The 18,724-nt window shown below is 44.1% G+C and overlaps 2 protein-coding genes across 2 annotated transcripts; both read left to right on the top strand.

The window, feature by feature from the left end:
* Positions 1-6,140: 6,140 nt before the first annotated feature.
* triobpb (TRIO and F-actin binding protein b) lies at positions 6,141-13,255 on the top strand (the record flags this gene model as incomplete). The annotated part of the gene is made up of 7 exons (XM_080523429.1): positions 6,141-6,261; positions 6,703-6,814; positions 9,330-9,489; positions 10,955-11,068; positions 11,493-11,579; positions 11,806-12,002; positions 12,209-13,255. The coding sequence occupies 6 exons, from the start codon at positions 6,141-6,143 to the stop codon at positions 11,965-11,967; spliced, it is 756 nt and encodes a 251-aa protein (XP_080379555.1). The 3' UTR covers positions 11,968-12,002; positions 12,209-13,255.
* An 865-nt stretch (positions 13,256-14,120) lies between these two features.
* Positions 14,121-15,498, top strand: ndufa6 (NADH:ubiquinone oxidoreductase subunit A6). Its single transcript, XM_080524224.1, has 3 exons — positions 14,121-14,277; positions 14,738-14,853; positions 15,280-15,498. Exons 1-3 carry the CDS (start codon positions 14,139-14,141, stop codon positions 15,409-15,411), a joined length of 387 nt encoding a protein of 128 aa, XP_080380350.1. The 5' UTR covers positions 14,121-14,138; the 3' UTR covers positions 15,412-15,498.
* Positions 15,499-18,724: the final 3,226 nt, after the last annotated feature.

The following is an 18,724-nucleotide window of genomic DNA, read 5'->3' as shown; positions in this document are numbered from 1 at the left end:
TATCCATTGTTTTCAGATCAAGGCAGATGAGGGGAAATGAGACCAGAAGAGGAAGCAACTTATAAGACGTTGGCCTGCCTTACAGCCAAATGTCAAGTCTTTCCTTGATTCCTCCTGTGCTCTGTACTTGCCCTCTTTTGAGACTTTTGACTTGGTCTCACTCATGCTAACACGGTCTTCATAAAAGAGTTGATGGACATGACAAGTGGAAGCACACCTCTTTCCCTAGAGGTCTATCAATTATAAGGAGACATGAAAAGGGATCTTGATCTTCTGAGCCTCGTAGGCAGTTGTGATGTACTCATCCTGGCACTTGTGGTGTGAACACAAGTTCCCTCTTTAGCCGATTCGGGCTGTCAGCTTCTCAAACACGTTTCTTTTTTTGTTGTTGCTTACAATAGATTTAGCCGACTGGCCTTTCCTTTAAGATGCTATGCCAAATGTGATATATTAGGCCCACGGTACCACCGGCCAGTTTTGTGGTGTTTTGTGGTGTTTGATCACATTACTCTCTCATCTTGTAGGTGAGGTCTAAACTAGATTTGTCACCACCTAACTCCCCCTCATGTTGTTACCATTCCTCTGCAATGGTCCTCAGGACCTTGTAACGTGTTGTTTATAGGACAAACAAAGCCCCAGCAGTGTGGTTGGTTACAGTGTGACAGCTTATATGTTAGAGGGAGAACAGGCTGTGATGCCAGGTACAGGGGGAGGGGGGGCGAGGTACGGGGGGAGGGGGGGGAGATAAAGACTCAAACTCAGGAATGTAGATGGAAAATGTTGCCTAATCATAATCCAGGATCATCTCTTGTGTAAAGTACCTTACCTGTCTTCCGCTCTTCCTGGAACTGTCTCAAACTGAAAGTGTTACGAGAAATAATGAATAATGTCATATTTAATTGAGTTAGCCTAGAATGAGTCCGATTTTAGACGAAGCGTGCGTCAACCTCTAGTTTATCAGACGTGTAAACATATGGGCGAGTTGTGTAACCCCTGAAGCTGTTAACTGTGGTAGAGTACAGTAGAGCGTTTGTGCCTGAGCGGCAGAGTAGACACTGTTACTGTATATGCCCAGTACGGTCTTGTTACTACTGTACATTTAATGACCCTGCAAATCTCTCTTCCCATCAGAGGGGATTTGCTCTGGTTACTCTTTTCTCTGTGTGGATGAGACTCTGTTTCCTGTCTCCCTGTGGACGAGACTCTGTTTCCTGTCTCTCTGTGGATGAGACTCTGTTTCCTGTCTCTCTGTGGACGAGACTCTGTTTCCTGTCTCCCTGTGGATGAGACTCTGTTTCCTGTCTCCCTGTGGATGAGACTCTGTTTCCTGTCTCCCTGTGGACGAGACTCTGTTTCCTGTCTCCCTGTGGACGAGACTCTGTTTCCTGTCTCCCTGTGGCTGAGACTCTGTTTCCTGTCTCTCTGTGGACGAGACTCTGTTTCCTGTCTCCCTGTGGACGAGACTCTGTTTCCTGTCTCTCTGTGGACGAGACTCTGTTTCCTGTCTCCCTGTGGATGAGACTCTGTTTCCTGTCCCTCTGTGGATGAGACTCTGTTTCCTGTCTCTCTGTATGGATGAGACTCTGTTTCCTGTCCCCTGTGGATGAGACTCTGTTTCCTGTCTCTCTGTGGATGAGACTCTGTTTCCTGTCTCCCTGTGGATGAGACTCTGTTTCCTGTCTCCCTGTGGATGAGACTCTGTTTCCTGTCTCCCTGTGGATGAGACTCTGTTTCCTGTCTCCCTGTGGATGAGACTCTGTTTCCTGTCTCCCTGTGGATGAGACTCTGTTTCCTGTCTCCCTGTGGACGAGACTCTGTTTCCTGTCTCTCTGTATGGACGAGACTCTGTTTCCTGTCTCTCTGTGGACGAGACTCTGTTTCCTGTCTCCCTGTGGATGAGACTCTGTTTCCTGTCCCTCTGTGGATGAGACTCTGTTTCCTGTCTCTCTGTATGGATGAGACTCTGTTTCCTGTCCCCTGTGGATGAGACTCTGTTTCCTGTCTCTCTGTGGATGAGACTCTGTTTCCTGTCTCCCTGTGGATGAGACTCTGTTTCCTGTCTCCCTGTGGATGAGACTCTGTTTCCTGTCTCCCTGTGGATGAGACTCTGTTTCCTGTCTCCCTGTGGATGAGACTCTGTTTCCTGTCTCCCTGTGGATGAGACTCTGTTTCCTGTCTCCCTGTGGATGAGACTCTGTTTCCTGTCTCCCTGTGGATGAGACTCTGTTTCCTGTCTCCCTGTGGATGAGACTCTGTTTCCTGTCTCCCTGTGGATGAGACTCTGTTTCCTGTCTCCCTGTGGACGAGACTCTGTTTCCTGTCCCTCTGTGTGGACGAGACACTTTATCTCTGTTGACGAGACTGTTTTCTGTCCATCAGTGAGACTGCTTTCTCTCTCATCAGTCATAGAAAATAGCTTTTTGTTTCCTGTTGCCGGTAACACCTCTGAATATGATCCTTCCTTCCGTGTCCTCCTCACACATTTGAATACACAGCCTAGTGAACTAGTTGTCATGGTGCCGTGTAATATTGCATGACATAATAATGTTGATGTCTGTTGTTGAAATTCTATGGCTAATTGATGGCCTTTGTATCGTGAATGTGAACATCCTTTTTTAGCTACACAGGCACCCTTTGTGTGTGTGTGTGTGTGTGTGTGTGTGTGTGTGTGTGTGTGTGTGTGTGTGTGTGTGTGTGTGTGTGTGTGTGTGTGTGTGTGTGTGTGTGTGTGTGTGTGTGTGTGTGTGTGTGTGTGTGTGTGTGTGTGTGTGTGTGTGTGTGTGTGTGTGTGTGTGTGTGTGTGTGTGTGTGTGTGTGTGTGTGTGTGTGTGTGTGTGTGTGCGTGCGTGCGTGCGTGCCACTTCTTCAAATGTGTTCCATGAAGGCCAGTTAACATGACACTATCATCTCTTTATCTTCTCTGTAGCCTGACCTCCTTAACTTCAAGAAGGGATGGATGTCAAAACTGGATGAGATTGGAGAGGTAAAGTTATGTCTCTAGTGACTGTCTGTCCTCTCTGGTTTGTACAGATATCTGTTGTTTATCTGTTTTCTCTCCTCTTTCTCTCTCATTCCATTCCTCTCTCTTGTGTATTTCTTCTATTATCTCATCCTTTCTTTCTTTCTCTCTCTCTCTCTCTCTATCTTTTCCTCCATCCTAATGAGGAAGGTTGTGTGTAAGTCGATGGCTCCAGACTATCCCATGTGTTAAACCGATGTGTTGTCTCGGTAAGTCGGTAATAGCCTAGTGTGCATCAACACAGCAGATGTCTGTGCTATCATGATAAGAATGAGTATGTATGTTCATAGGCCTATGTGTTTTTCTGTAGTGGAAGAAGCACTGGTTTGTGCTGACCGATGCGGGTCTGAGGTACTACAGAGACTCAGGGGCGGAGGAGGTATGTTCAAATAGTATTTATTTACATTTTTACATATTTGGTCTATTTGGACTATTGTCATAATTGTCACTTGGAATATCAGTCATGAATGATTGACTGCAGTTTGACATTCATGTTTCTGACTGTATTTAATAGAAGGATGATTTGGACGGGGAGATTGACCTGAAGTCCTGTGTGAAGGTGTCTGAGTTTGACGTGGAGAAAAACTATGGTTTCCAGATACAGGTGAGTTGGTGTCTGTTTCACTGTTCCACTTCTTTGCTGTTTTGTGTGGTTGACTGGTATTCACTGAAGATCTGTTTGTCTACCTCTCCCCAACTCTCCTACTGCTTATCTCTCCCTCACCACACCCATTTTTTTCTCTCCCTACCTTTTGCTTTTTCCCCTCATACATCTGTCTCGTCTTATTTCCCCCTCTGTACTGACCTCTTTTGAATTCTCTCTCCACCACTGCTTTCTTCCATCTCTCTCTTCCTATCCTCTCTTTCGACCATCCCTCCCTCCCCTCTTTCGCTCCTGTCCGTTCCTAAGACGCGGGAGGCGGTGGTCACTCTGTCGGCTATGACGGCCGGTATCAGACGGAACTGGATCGAGGTTCTGAGGAAGAGTGTTCGACCGAGCAGCTCTCCAGACCTGACACAGTGAGTTACTGACCCCGTCCGTCTCTGCTAACCGTCTCCCTGTGTGTCCTGGCTCTGCCCTGGAAAACACACTCAGATAAGGAGAAGTCCTGTTGTTTCTCTTATTCAGTATACAGGTGGACATGCTACCAAGCCCTTGCAGAGTTACAGTATGGTAGCTAGCTATACGCTTGGTCAGTCAAGGATTACTTCCTAGTCTCATTAATCTGTTGGAATGTTATGTTACTTAGCGAGTCGCCATTCCTTCTCTGTACATAGTGAGTACACTCTGTTACCCTACGAGCTATAGGACTACCATTGACCCTTTGAACCTCATGATTGGCTATCTAGATTGTTTGTTATGGTCTGTGTGGCTGTTCACCCAATTAAAGAAGCCTGTCTGTGTTCTCTTCTCCCTGTCCTCTCCTCTCCTCCCCACGTCCTCTCCTCTCCCCGTGTTCTCCTCTCCCTGTCCTCTCCTCTCTTTTCCAGACTGCCTGACAGTAGTAGTGACAAGGAGAACACTCACTCCCGCTCCTTGTCCTCACGGCGCCCCGCCTCTCGCCATGGTGACACTCGATTAGAAGTCCCTACCTCCGCCCTAGCCTTACGCAAAGTCGACTACGTGGAACTGTCCCCGGTGCCCGTCCCCTCCAGTCCCATGCTAGCCACTCAGAGAGAGGCAGGGGAGGGGCAGGGCCGGGAGCATGCCCAATGGCAGGATGAGAGGAGAACCAGAGACGCAAACAGTAGCCAATGGGAGGCGGTGCTGTCGAGGAAAGGGCCGGGCCTAGGCTCGGACCCGAGGCGAATGGAGGAGGAGATTGAGAGGAAGTGGGCGGAGTTTGAGCGGCTACCCCTAAAGGAGATGAGGTCCTTGATGTCAACGGGCTCGCGGTCCAGCCAGCCAGCCAATGAGGCGCTGCAGAGGGAGGTAGTGCGTGGAAATGATTTTCAATTTGCACAAACAAGGAAATAAAATGCAAATTAACCATTCATCTACTGATTTCAGATGAATCAAACTTTCTGCCTATTAACAGTAGCGCTGCTGTTCATAGTGCATGTTGGATGCTACTCAAGATCCTCTCCACTCTTATCTGTTCAACTTCAAAATGCCAGGGGGAGGAAGTCTCTGTGAGAGCCATATACGTGGTCCTCTGTGGCTCAGTTGGTAGAGCATGGCGCTAATAACGCTTAGGCACTCACTGCAATGTAAGTCGCATATAGTCGGCATATATTATATATTATTATTTTACGTGTTCTCACTGAAAAGCAGAAGTAAGAAGACAATAGATTCCCCTGGTTGAGTTGGTCAGATAGGACAGGGCTTCTACTCTGACTATCTTTGAGTGCTGTGTGCTCTCTCCGATGTTCTACTCCGTCTTCTCTGGGGCCGTTTTTCCTCTGGTACAAACCGTCCAATTACACGTGGGTTTGATCCAGGAGAAATGTCATCTTTGCACTGTGTCTTCTCTATGTCTGTGTGGTGTGTCCCCACAGTCCCTAAGGCTGCTCCTTTAAGAGGAAATGTTGGAGGTAGATGTTGGACATTAAGGCTGTGGGATTGATGAAAATGTGTTAATATTCATGGAAACCTATTGGAAATAAACACTCATTAACAGTCATAATCCCACAACCTCATAGGGTCTGGAGCCTTCACAATCGTCATCACGACACCTATACCACTCTGTCCATATGTTAAGGTACATGTGGGAATACGGTACATGTGGGAAAACTAGGGTTAGGTGCTAGGGTGCTAGGGTTAAGGTTAGGGTTAGGGTTAGGATTAGGGTTAGGGTTAAGGTTAGGGTTAGGGTTAGACATGCCAGCATGTACCAAGTCACCCTAGCACCTAACCCTAACCCTAGTTTTCCCACATGTACCGTAACACATAGATACCTGCCAGACTGTCTCTGGACAGTTCACATGGACCCATGAATTCATTCCCCCTCTCTCTCAGTGAGCTTTACCCCTCTCTCTCTCTCTCCTTCAGGTGGCGTCACTGAGGCAGCAGCTGGAGCGTTTGCAGGGAGGAGGAGGAGTAGGAGGAGGTGGAGGGAGAGGAGGAGGTGGAGGGGGTGGCTGTGGCCCCTTGGCGTCGTGCGGCCGCAGCCTGGAGGCTATGGAGCGCGCCCACAGACAGGCCATGGACGAGGTACAGAAGCAGCACGTCCGTGAGACCAGGGAGCTGGAGAGAGACAGGGACCGGCTGCTGCGGGAGGAGACCCAGGCCACGGCACAAGGTCAGGGGTCACGCCAGGGCTCATTCAAACTGCACCTGGGATGTTCGGAGTAGTTTCCTCTGCGGTCCAGTGGTCTAGTACCGCGGTCTACCATACACACATTATGCCCATGTCGGCGTGGGTTAGAATCCGGCCCATGCCCTGCTGACCTGCCCTCTCCTCCTTACATCTCCTTGAACTGGTGTGGTCATAACCATGTGAAACACTCCAACCAGGAAACACTAGGGTGCCAGGGGAAACTACTTTTTCTTTAGTAGTTTCTTCTAACACCCTAGTGGTTAAGACCACACCAGTTCAAGGAGATGTTTGGCAATGAGACATGTTAGAGGTCAAAGTTGAGGTCAATACAATATCAGCTTTTGTTGTGAGATAACGTCATCACATGATTTAGGGTGGTAACTTTTTTTTTTCCTTCTATCCCCGTCTCTCTGTGTGGTTCAGTAATGGAGACATTGAAGAAGGCTCACAAGGAGGAGCTGGAGAGGGAGGTGGAGAAAGCGAAGAGACTGAGCGGAGGGGGCGTGGACACACACAGCCTGCGCGCACAGCAACAGTGAGCGTTCAATCACAAAACACAGTCCGCCCGCATGCACATTTGTTCGTACAGTACACACTGCAAACACATTTATGCGCCAGGGTTGCGTGAGATATTGCTCAAGGCTTCCACGCTGACCTGTGCTTATTTCTGTTCAAGCTTTGAAGCTTGAAGCCAACTTTTCACGTAACAACAAGTCTATACACACACACACACTAGGGGTGTAACGGATCACGGAAATTCCGTGATCCGTTCGGATCGCCCTCCACGGTTCGGAACGCATGTGTACCGCGGATCAATTGCAAAATGTTAACAAGTAATAATATTACTTAATATTAGTTAATATCTCTTGTAAATCACAATGTAGAGTTGCCATGAAAAGATAGACGCGACAGTTGCGGGCTTTGTTTGACTCTAAAGCGCAATGATAGGTTGATAATGCGAAAGAAAAATAATCCGTTGTTTGCTCACTACATGTGGAGCTGGGAATCCACAACAACAAGGCTGCGTTCGTAAATCCGCTCTGGAATCTGATCAGCGTTCAAGGAACGCCTCTTGTCCAATCAAATTACTTGGTCGCTTTATGACGTCGGACCCAGTGTGCGCTCCGGCGCTCTCAAAGCGAATTTACGAACGCGGCCCAGGTGTATCATGTTACGTTGTTCGGCGGAGAAGAACTCGAAATGCCTCCCTCATTTAAATCCCATGTATGGGAGCACTTTGGCTTCTCTGTCAACTATGACGGGAGGCACGAAAAAGGTAGCTCGACAACTTCTGATAATGTAGGCATTTTTTTCATACCATGTTCAAAATAAGGGTTCACTTTATTATTTAGTTAAAAGTGGCATAAAACATGTTTATTCATCTGTTTTAAAGAGCCCAGTGACTCACTGCTGCAACCAGGCGCCTCCTCCCTCTCTCCTATCATTTAAATTGAGTGTATTTCTGTATAATTATGTAATGTTTGAGTGTAGAATATGTTATATATATTATATATATGTATAGATATGTATGTATATATATATATATATTACCAGTTTTGACATGACTTGAATGTTGTTGGTTTTTGTCACATAGTAAAAGTGGTGTTTTTACAGAATTCAAGGAAAAAGCAGTTTTTATAAAAACCAAAATGTTTTGTGTTGATCCGAAAAATGATCCGATCCGTGACTCAAAAACCGTGACCCGGTCCGATCCGTGAGTTAGGTGATCCGTTACACCCCTAACACACACACACACACACACACACACACACACACACACACACAGTTCCTATTGCCTAAATCATCTTGTGCTATAAAGGTCAGACAGTCACAAAGGGGTAATGTAATGTTAGGGAATTACAAGGTTGATTATGGACACTCAACAACAATTGTGTATTCTCTTTAAGACCATTACTGCTGTAGGATATAGATCGTTCTTCTTAGGCACTTGAGGAATGCAAGCACATTTGGTCAAAGATTAGACCTTTGCTACTTTCCCCAGGAACCCAACAAACCCACATGCGCGCGTGTGTGTGTGTGTGCGCGCGTGTGCGTGTGTGCGTGTGCGTGCGAGCGTGTGTATGTACATTTGCGTGTGTGTATCTTGAGAGAATGGGCTTTTTTTATGCTATGTGGTTTATGGGTGTTGGCAGAGAAGGTTGTAGTGTGATCTAAACCACTGTAGTAAACAACACTGACTGTCTCTCAAACAAAAACACACTCCACCCCAGAACCGTTCACATAGTTACCATAGTTACGCTCTTCTAACTTCATGTTATGGTTTGTCATATACACTTCAAACATGCATGCTGCTTTTTTGACTCAGTGCAGACTGAGAGAATCTGAAGTGTAATAGGTGGACTTTGCACAGGCAGACGAAGTGGAACGTTGTATAAAGAGATTATCATTAGACTAGTTGAGTCACTCCGGTTTTGGTCATTTTAAGCTCAGCCGTGACGCACAGATGAATTACGTTACATTGAATTAGAATGGTTAAGTCAAATAGTAGGATGGATTTGGGTGCTATAAAAGATTGCTGACAGACTTTCCTCAAAGTAGGCACTTTCTATTTTCAGAATGCTTTCATGCTCACATGTGAGGAAATTATCTGAGCTTAGTATGTCTGCAAGCAGTAGATAAACAAAAGATACTGCATAAAACCTGCAATGTCAGGTTTATTTGACTGTTATAATAGCCTATATGTTGATTTAATAGTTTGTGTATCCTCTCTGGGCGTGGCGGTAGCCTAAAGGTTAGAGAGGCCTGCTAGCACTCAGAAGGTCGCTGGTTCGTTCCCTGCTTCAGGAGGGAGCCGCATGTGCTCTTGAGCAAGGCACTTAACTCCTATTTGCTCCAGGGGCACCAACTATGGCGGCCCCTGTGCCTAGAGCAAAAAAATACCAAATTCCAACAATTGGACTAAGAAGTTCATTGTTTGATTGATGAACATTTGTTAATATGTTCATTCTTCTTCTTCCTCTTCTTCTTCTTCTTCTTCCTCTTCTTCCTCTTCTTCTTCTTCTTCCTCTTCCTCTTCCTCTTCCTCCAAGGGCTGAGACCCAGGCGCTGCAGAGGGAGTTGTCCGGCCTGTCAGAAAGGTACTCCCAGAAGTGCCTGGATCTGAACAGGGCCGAGAAGAGCAACGGCGAGAGGGAGAGAGACGTCAGCCGCAAGGAGAGAGAGATGGAGCAGCTGAGGAAAGAGAACAAGGTGAGCCTGTCGCGGTCTTTCTGTTCGAAGATGGTTACTGAAACGTGTTAAATGTGAAAAGATTTGGTTGTTTGTTGTCAACCATTTGGGTGTCTTGTGTCCGTTTACCATGTCTTCTGGTATTTGTTAGTGATGTTACGCTCGACGCAGTAGTCACGACACAGCGTCGATCTTCCGACGCAATGTGCGTCGATACAAATGTATCGATGCTTGTGTCAATTTGGCATAAACCAAGTGATTACTCGAACGAAGCTTCGTACATCACACAAGCACCTCTGTGTGTGTGTCAATCATTCCGTAAACGAGGCAGTGTTCCAAGTTTCGTACTGCATAAAAAGACGTGGAACTCACTCATATTCGAGGGTTGTAGTCCGAGTGGAGACATACGGACGCTAGACAGAATCCATTTATAGACAGAGACAGAAATAGAAATAGACAGGAGATCGGTAGATATTGATAGATAGATATAGGACATACAAAGATAGTCATAGATTCATAATTGCAACACACAGACTAGCTAGATAGATACACATACATGAAAAAAACGTTGCCTTTTCATGTACACAAGCAATACATATTTTATTGTTCACATAAGCACATCGTTGTATGGTACCTGTACTGTATTAATGACAATAAAGACCATTCATTCATTCATCTCTGTCCAGTTCCCAAAATATAGCCTTGTTTTGCACTCTTTTCCTGTTCCACGAGCACGTCCCCACGCTGTTGGCCCTGTTATGACATGTTGACCATTTATATCTGCTCCAATTGTCAAACAGCCATGTCCCACACATGCCGAAATGTCATTCAGATTTGTATCCTTACATGTCAAGGGGATAGTGGTGGTCTAGTGAATAGTGAATTGGACTGGTGATCGGAAGGTTATGAGTTCAAATCCTGCCTGAAACACCACCACTAGTGTGCCCTTGAGTAAAGCCCTAAATTACTCCAGGGGGAATGTCCCTCTAAGTAGCTTTTGGATTAAAAGCGTTTGCCAAATGACAAATTCTATTCTATTCATATCAGAAATGGACAGTTGCATTTATTCATATATGTATTTATTATAGTCTACTAGACACACCAACATTTAAGACCACATATATGGCCACATACACATCGACACAGTTTGTCACAGCACCTTTATTGAACAAGACATCACAGATGACGGTGGGCTTATTGTATTTTGCCCCAAATTCCTGACTTGTGAATCAGTCGATACAGCCGCCATACCATGACCTGACCAGCAGATGGCATTATGGAGCTGCTGTATCGACTGCATCGATAGATCGACACTTTTTCGGACACTATTGTGTTGAATGTGTCAATGCGTCGAAAGCTTCCCCCATCACTAGTATTTGTAGGTCAGTTGTGTGAATCGGTGCTTGCTGTTCATATTACACATGTGTCTGCCACTGTTAGCGTATTGTCAGTTCAGCTCAATTATTTCAACCTCTCATTCTTTCAGGACCTGCAGGCCCGCCTGACGGAGGAGATCAGCCGCATGCGCTCACTCATGTCTGGCCAGGGGTCAGAGAGTGTCTCCAATGACAACCGAGACAGGACGTCCTCTGAACTAGAGGTGGGTCAGGAGGAGAAGAGCAGTAGAGAAGACACGTTTAACTTAAACCAATATTAACATTAACACAACATCCCGAGGCCTCTTTATTTACAACAGTTGCACAGCAGTGACACGAGAAGTCCGTAAGTGTCCGTTTTTTAAATAGAGGGGGAAGCGGTGGTGAATGGTGTGGCACTGGGCTGATATCTAGGGTAGAGCATTAGGAGAATGTATGTAATTATGTAGAAGGAGATAAATAAGTTGGGAACTTTAACATCAATTTGTGGTTTACTTCACAATGAAACAGTCTGCCCTCTAGTGGATGTATCTGAAGAAGGTGCATGTGTTTCCACAATGCTTTAGATGTTGAATTAGAGGTTTGAGGTGTTGAATTTGTGCTTGTTGTTGTTAGCCTGTGATGCTATTCCGTTTTGCTTTGTCACAGGTTCTTCTCAGAGTGAAGGAGAATGAAGTTCAGTACTTACACAAGGAGATCAGCTGTCTGAGGAACGAATTGCAGTTCCTTAACACGGTACTGGCTATGTTTGTGTTTGTTTGTTTGTTTCGGTGTATGGATGTATGTCATTTGTTTTTATGGTATCAATCAGTGTATGGTATCACTTTGTAACCTACTACGGTATAAAGAAACTGACATAGCTGGTAGCCCCCAGTCTAGCAGGAATGTAAAGCAAGTTTCCCTGAACTCTGTGTCTCTCTCTGTCTTCTTCTGCCTCCGTGTCGACGTGCGCCCCGTGCAGGAGAAGCGGACAGCCTGCGATCGGTATAAGGAGGTGCGCGAGGAGCTGAGTGGGATGAAGAGCAGGAGCGAGCGGGAGATCCACAGCTTGAAGGAGCACCTGAAGCTGGCCATGGCTGCCCTGCAGGAGGGGCAGAAACTGGGCAACAGCCTGGAGCACTGAGGCCCCTGCCCCTGGTCAGAGACACAACGAGAGAGGTAGGGACCGAATGATACAAGAAAGAGGGATGGAGAAGGGAGGGAGGGAAGGAGGGATGGATGCTATGAAAGATGGTGAGAGAGAGAGATATATTGTAATGATGCAGGAGGGGGGGGCGGGGGAGAGGGAGAGCTGTAAAATGTCTTTACATCATGTTTGAATGTCTTCTTTTATGTGTAATGTGTTTTGGGTGTTTGTTTTTCAGTGATATGGGCACGGTGGAGACTGAAACATAGGAGGAGCAGAAGTCCTCGGAGCAGAAGACGGCGCTGGCCTGCCTTGAGGACTATGGATAGTGCCTTAGCTTTCAATCATTCAGCCAATGAGCAGCGTAGACTAGCATCAGCTAATCGGTCATATTACACTGGGTCGCGAAAACATGAATCTGCACTTTTTAAGTTTTTTGTTTTTAGTTTTTTACTTTTCTGTGGGTGTGTGATAGTACGAGTGTGTGACAATATTGGTCTAAATAACTGGAATATTTTAGTAAAAACTGTTCTGTAAAATAATTTGTGACATGGAACAGTACTTGTTCTTGTTCTCTGCCTACCTTGTATAAACTGTCTACATGATTTTGGTTTCAGTGTCTTAACAGTGCAGAATTTCCAAAGGCAGCACTACCATCATCTCAGTTTGGCTAACACAGTCTTTACATCATCTTTACTCTGTCAGCATAGAGGATTTAATCCTTCAGAAATGGGAGCTTGCATTGATTGTTGTAATTTCTTATTTGTTCACCCCAAAACCTTTTGGTTGCTTTATTCAGTGTAACATGTACAGTAAGATGCAAAAGTCCTCGTTGTGTGACTCCTTTGTGACCATAAAATAGACTGTGTACGGATTCTCCATTGGGATTGATACTAGGATAGACTTTCCGGATTGGTCACTGTAGATTCCTGGGAAGCCAAATTGGAAATCAATTTACCAATCCACTTGTGTAGACATAAGAAATCTGTTTTTGCATTATATAGTTCCTTCTGTGTCTCTAGTTTTGCTTGTAGAAGTTTGATGAACTGTACAGTTGTTGTCTTACATCCAAGGATTCTTGATTTTTGACCATGGCTGAAAAAAGTGGATTTTCTTTTTTATTCCAATCCCAACCTCCACTTCCAAACATTGTTTCAGCATGTTTGTGTGCCACAACAAACAACTAGTGTTGCGTCAATGAGCCAATGTTTTTTTTGTATCATGTGTTTTGTGATGAAATGATAAACTAGATATCTGTCTTTTGAAAATGTTTTTCATATTTAAAGTAGGGCATGTGACATCTTTGTAAATTACCAGCATTTTACAATCAATTAAATACAGGTGAATACAGCTGTTTGTGAGTCCAGTCATTCGTGTACTGCTAACAAACGTTATTAGTGTGCATACTTATGTCCTTCACTCTTTACACACCTTTATAAACATTCATACTACAGTACAGGCCAAAAGTTTGGACACACCTTCTCATTCAATGTGTTTCCTTTATTTTCATGACTATTTACATTGTAGATTCTCACTGAAGGCATCAAAACTATGAATGAACACATGTGGAATGATGTACTTGATGTAAAATGATGTAAAAAAAGTGTGAAATAACTCTAATATGTCTTAGATTTTAGATTCCTCAAAGTAGCCACCCTTTGCTTTTTTGTTAATAAAATAAAAAATTGTTGTTGTTAATAAAATATATTATAATATTATATATATATATAATAACATATTATTATTAACACATATTATATTTAATATTATTATTATATATTTTATTAACAAAAAAGCAAAGGGTGGCTACTTTGAGGAATCTAAAATATAAGACATATTTACAGTTATTTCACACTTTATTGTTAAATACATAATTCCTATGTGTTCATTCATAGTTTTGATGCCTTCAGTGAGAATCTACAATGTACCAAATAGTCATGAAAATAAAGGAAACGCATTGAATGAGAAGGTGTGTCCAAACTTTTGGCCTGTACTGTATATTACATTATATGGACAACTTTAATTGACATGACACATGCAGAGTACCTGGCTCGTTGTGCCTCACGTTTAGCCTCCGCTCCACTAGATGGCAGCATGGGTATAAATGCGTCAAATCAGCATCTATTAATTACACCATAGAAGAAGGAGAAGGAGTGAACGTAACAAACATGGCGTCCACGGCGGCGACCCGTACAGCGGCCGGAGCTTCTCGAGTTGTCAAACCGATCTTCAGCAGAGATCTGGATGAGGCGAAGCGCAGAGTTCGGGAACTGTATCGGGCCTGGTACCGAGAGGTCCCAAACACAGGTACGACAACCGCTGTCTCTGTGTCTGAGTGCCCACAAGCTGGATCTCGGCGTCAAGGTCGTAGTAGTGCCACTAGTAGTGGCTGAACAGTGAACGTTAGCCTGGCTCACACTGCTCGCTGTCTTTCATTCTCATGTTGGTCCATCTTCTGACTAGAACAACAACAATGTAGTTTATATGATGTATCGTGAGACTTGCAGTGTGGCCAAACTGTCTGTGTGTTCATGAAGAGCCCCCTGCTGGCGAACCCAACACCTGGCTAGTACTAGGCTCCTTCTCCTTGTCAAGAGGTGTCAAGCCTCGTAGCTTCGTTGTAGCCTAGATCACACAGTTCCAACGTTTGTCTCTCTTTTTGTTGGTTGATCATTGGTTGCATCATAGACCTTGATACTGTATGTGAATGTGAATTCATGACTATATGGCTAATACGCCTGGCTAACCATGTCTTAATGTCACACAGTCGCCACGTTCCAGCTGGATATCTCAGCTCGCCAGGGAAGAGATAAAGTGAGGGAGATGTTTGACAAGAACAAGCACGTGAATGACCCCCGTGTGATTGACATGCTTGTCATCAAGGTAAGACCGCTGTCACCTTACCTTCTGTGCCTCATTCTACACAACCAACAGACCTGATATGTGTAGGTTGTTCTCAATAAGCAATTATGATAGAAAGATGTTTGATTGGGCAGAGGTTTTGCATTTATGAGTCAGCGCAAGCGAGCTACGCCTGCCCCTCAGCTGACAAATCGTTCGCACAGCTATTATGACATTTTTAATGATCGCAACCTATTGTTCTGTTCCTGAAACATTTCCTCACCTCAATAGCCATGATGAAATATCAAGTCTATAGGGGTTTTCTCACTAGACTACCCTATCCTGTCACACTCAGAACCTCAATTGCAGGCAACTTCAGAGGGCTGATGCGCATAGATCACATCACTTTTTGACAGTGTGTAAGATAATATGTGATAAAATGTTCTTTGTTTTCCTCTGATCAAATAGGGGAAGATGGACCTGCAGGAGACCATCAACGTCTGGAAGCAGAAGACTCACCTTATGCGCTACTTCCATGAGACGGAGACACCACGTCCTGTAGACTTCCTGTCCAAATTTTACACTGGACACGACCCATGAACTGCTGCTCCCTGGCGTCTCACCCTCTCATGTCCTGTGTGACAGATCCCGCCCCCCCCCTTTATTGAACTGTAAATTATATACACATGATACCGAACCCTGTGTCAAGTCATCTTTGTACAATGTCACTCATTGTGGTGATGTTGTTTTTCATTATGGAAGTATGAAGGCTCTCTCCTTAGTGTTCCCCTCAGGCAGAGCTACTCTCCTCCTCACTTACATGCTGGCCATTAGTGCTGGCCACTACCTTCCCTCCAAAATACCCTGCTATACAGTAATAGCTTTTAGCGGGCTCTCCACATGACCCAAACTTGTAGCAAATCTACAGCAAGTAGTTTCTCTCTCTCTGCCCATCGGTAACAGCCCATAAGTGTGGTTTATTACAACCTCCATCTTTAGCGTGTGTGTGTAAACTAGGCCTTAAGGCATTTGCCTGTCAAGACAAAGTCATAGGACTTTACTGCTACTCATAAGACTTGGCCTAAGCACACATGATATGCAGCCAGGCAATTATGACAGTCTGGAAACAGCTGAGTAGAACAATAATGAAATCAGGGAGTATCAAGGTGGTTGTCATGGATCCCTGGATATGTGTGGTAATGTCTGCACCGGTTGTTTAGTAATCACATTGGTCATGGTGTTGTTATAAATGTGACAGCAGCTGGTGAAAGCGGGATCAAGTCGGCCACACTTTTATTCTGACATTTTTAAATAAATTATATGAATTATATTATTGCAATGTTATGGATTTGGTGAGTAATCCCCACTACTACCTAGTTAGTGTAGAGTAGTGGGGATTACTCACCGAATCCATTGTAATATTTTGGCTTGACTAGCGAGTATGTCATTGACTTTCAACCACGTTGGAATTTATTTAAATTTTTCAGAATAAAAGAACGTTTTGATTGGTTGCCGACTTGTTCCTACTTTCACCACATGCTGTCACAAATGGCTTAATCGCAGACATCAGATTCTACTCTCTGGAGAGCTTGATTTTAGAGACTATGAATAGCTTGCCACTCATGTCTCTAATTAATTTGATGTTAGACCAGAAAGCTAATTTAAAATCCGGGAATCCAGGAATACCTATCACTTGACTAGCCTATTTATAGAAACAAGCATCACTTACCAGTGCACATTCATGGATGTACAGAATTATTATTATTATTAGATGATCACATGCAACTTTAATTGTCCCAGTTGTTCACTTGCAAATGTTTTTTATTTAGTAAGACTTGGCAGTGCATGCATATGTGAGATCACCAGAGTGAGGGTATCCCTGTCACTTCTCTAAAATAACAGATCTTTATCCATGATAGGCACACGTACGCCACAAGGGACAGGGTGAGGATGCAGGAAGGAGAAGCACCAGGAAGACAGTTGAGATTCAGATCTAATCTCTTCAGCAGTTCACAACATCTTCATATAGTAGTTTTGCCATTGACTGATAATGCATACCGTTGGGAGTGAGATGCTCTGTGGAGAGAGAGAAGGCACGATTATATTATCTTTCCTGACCGAAAAATGGACCCACAATACATCCAATTTAAACAGATTGAATAAATAACAGCTATTTATGTGAATCAAAAGACACAACCAGGTGATTGATATTGATCCTCTGAGCATACAGACCCTTCAGTCATCGTCATCGTCATCCTCTGGGACAAAGATGTCATGCTCTTCCAGCAGTGCAGCAAAGCTCTTGCTGATCTGAGTTCCGACATATAAGAAGGGTATCACTACCATAGCAATCCGGATAAGGCCAAAGGAGGTCTGGGCAATGAGTGAGGATTCCATCACAAAAACAACTTTAAGTTAGTCCTTGTGTGACTGTGGAAAGGCTGTCAAAATGCTGTGCTGTGTGATTGTACATATAATGCAATTATATCCAGACACACATTTCAGTAAATTATGTTCATGCAGGAGTCATGCCGGTGTCCTCAGGTATGTTTCCCAACATGCATTTCTTGCCAATCACCTCAGATAGGGAAGAGTGGGGTAAGATGAGCCAGTGGGTACATTGACCCACGCCCTGTATCTAGGCAACTGTACCCATTTGTTGTCCTGTTTTTTTAAACAGTTTTTTGCTTATCAAGTACATTTTCTATATGTCAGGTATAATGACTGTTATGTCAAAGCTAATTTATCCAGGTCTTAACTAGGGCTGTCAATATTAACGCTCACAATTAATTTAGAAACCATGAAGTGCAATATTAATCATATTACCATACATTCATATTACTATAAATCACAAGCTACTGACATGCCTGGCAAACGCCTGTAGAGGGGTTTCAAGACAGACTGATTTGTATACTGGATTGTAATAATGACAGTCGTTGGTTACATCCCTGACCACTTATGATGTTTAGATATGTTTTTAGACACTAATCACCACCATGTTCTGTCCTTTACACGTGTTCTGTCCTTTATGTCACAGAATGAATGAACATCATATGAATGAACATCCTGTCTGCAATCAAATCGACACACCTTTTTTTCCTTATAGTATAGTATAGTTGAATGAAGACTTCATTATGTTTATTTGGACCAGGAACATCCTATATTTTCCCTTATTACAGAGATTGGGACAGTGACACTAGCTTCAATAACAACGGAGGCTAGCTAGCTAGCCCTGAGCTAGGTTCAAAAGACAGACAGTGTTCTGAGACACAGGCAGCTGTCCTACCCGCTACGGTGGTTAGGTACAGAACAGATCTGCTGGCGATAAGGTCCGGTGTATTTTAAACTTGTGATTAATCATGATTAATCTGATTAATCACAGAATATTATTGTGATTAACTTGATTAAACATTTTAATCGATTGACAGCACTAGTCTAAACATATATATCATACATGTTGGTGATTTGCTAACATGTGAATCACTTAGCTAAAGATTAGCCTGAATTGCTAAGGTAGGCAGTTCTTTCCAAAATGGTGGCGGTGGGGAAAAGTGAACTAAATGCTGTGGGATAAATTGAGTGGTTCAACTTACCCCACCATGAGGTACTGATGTTAAGTTAAGTCTCTGAAGTATAAAATTGGTTAGGGTAGTATTGTATTGTATTACACAACTGATTTGGTTTTACATATTTTAAACATTGTAGAAAAGCCATCATGCCAAGAAAGTACAAGAGAAAGACTGACTGGGGCTCAACACCCCTTGAGGAGACGGAGAGAGCAGCCACTGATGCCAAGGGTGGAAAATCCATCAGAGCAGTGACAAAAGACAGAAATATTGACAGGTCAACCCTGCGATACATTAAAAAAGAGGGAAATAAGTGAAAACAGCAGGGTACAGTGGAACAGCAGAGG

Source organism: Nansenia antarctica, assembly GCF_963989245.1.
Source record: "Nansenia antarctica genome assembly, chromosome: 2".
In the NCBI taxonomy this organism is placed as follows: Eukaryota; Metazoa; Chordata; class Actinopteri; order Argentiniformes; family Microstomatidae; genus Nansenia; species Nansenia antarctica.
The sequence above is the reverse complement of the archived record's forward strand: the minus strand, read 5'-3'. Positions and strand labels throughout refer to the sequence as shown.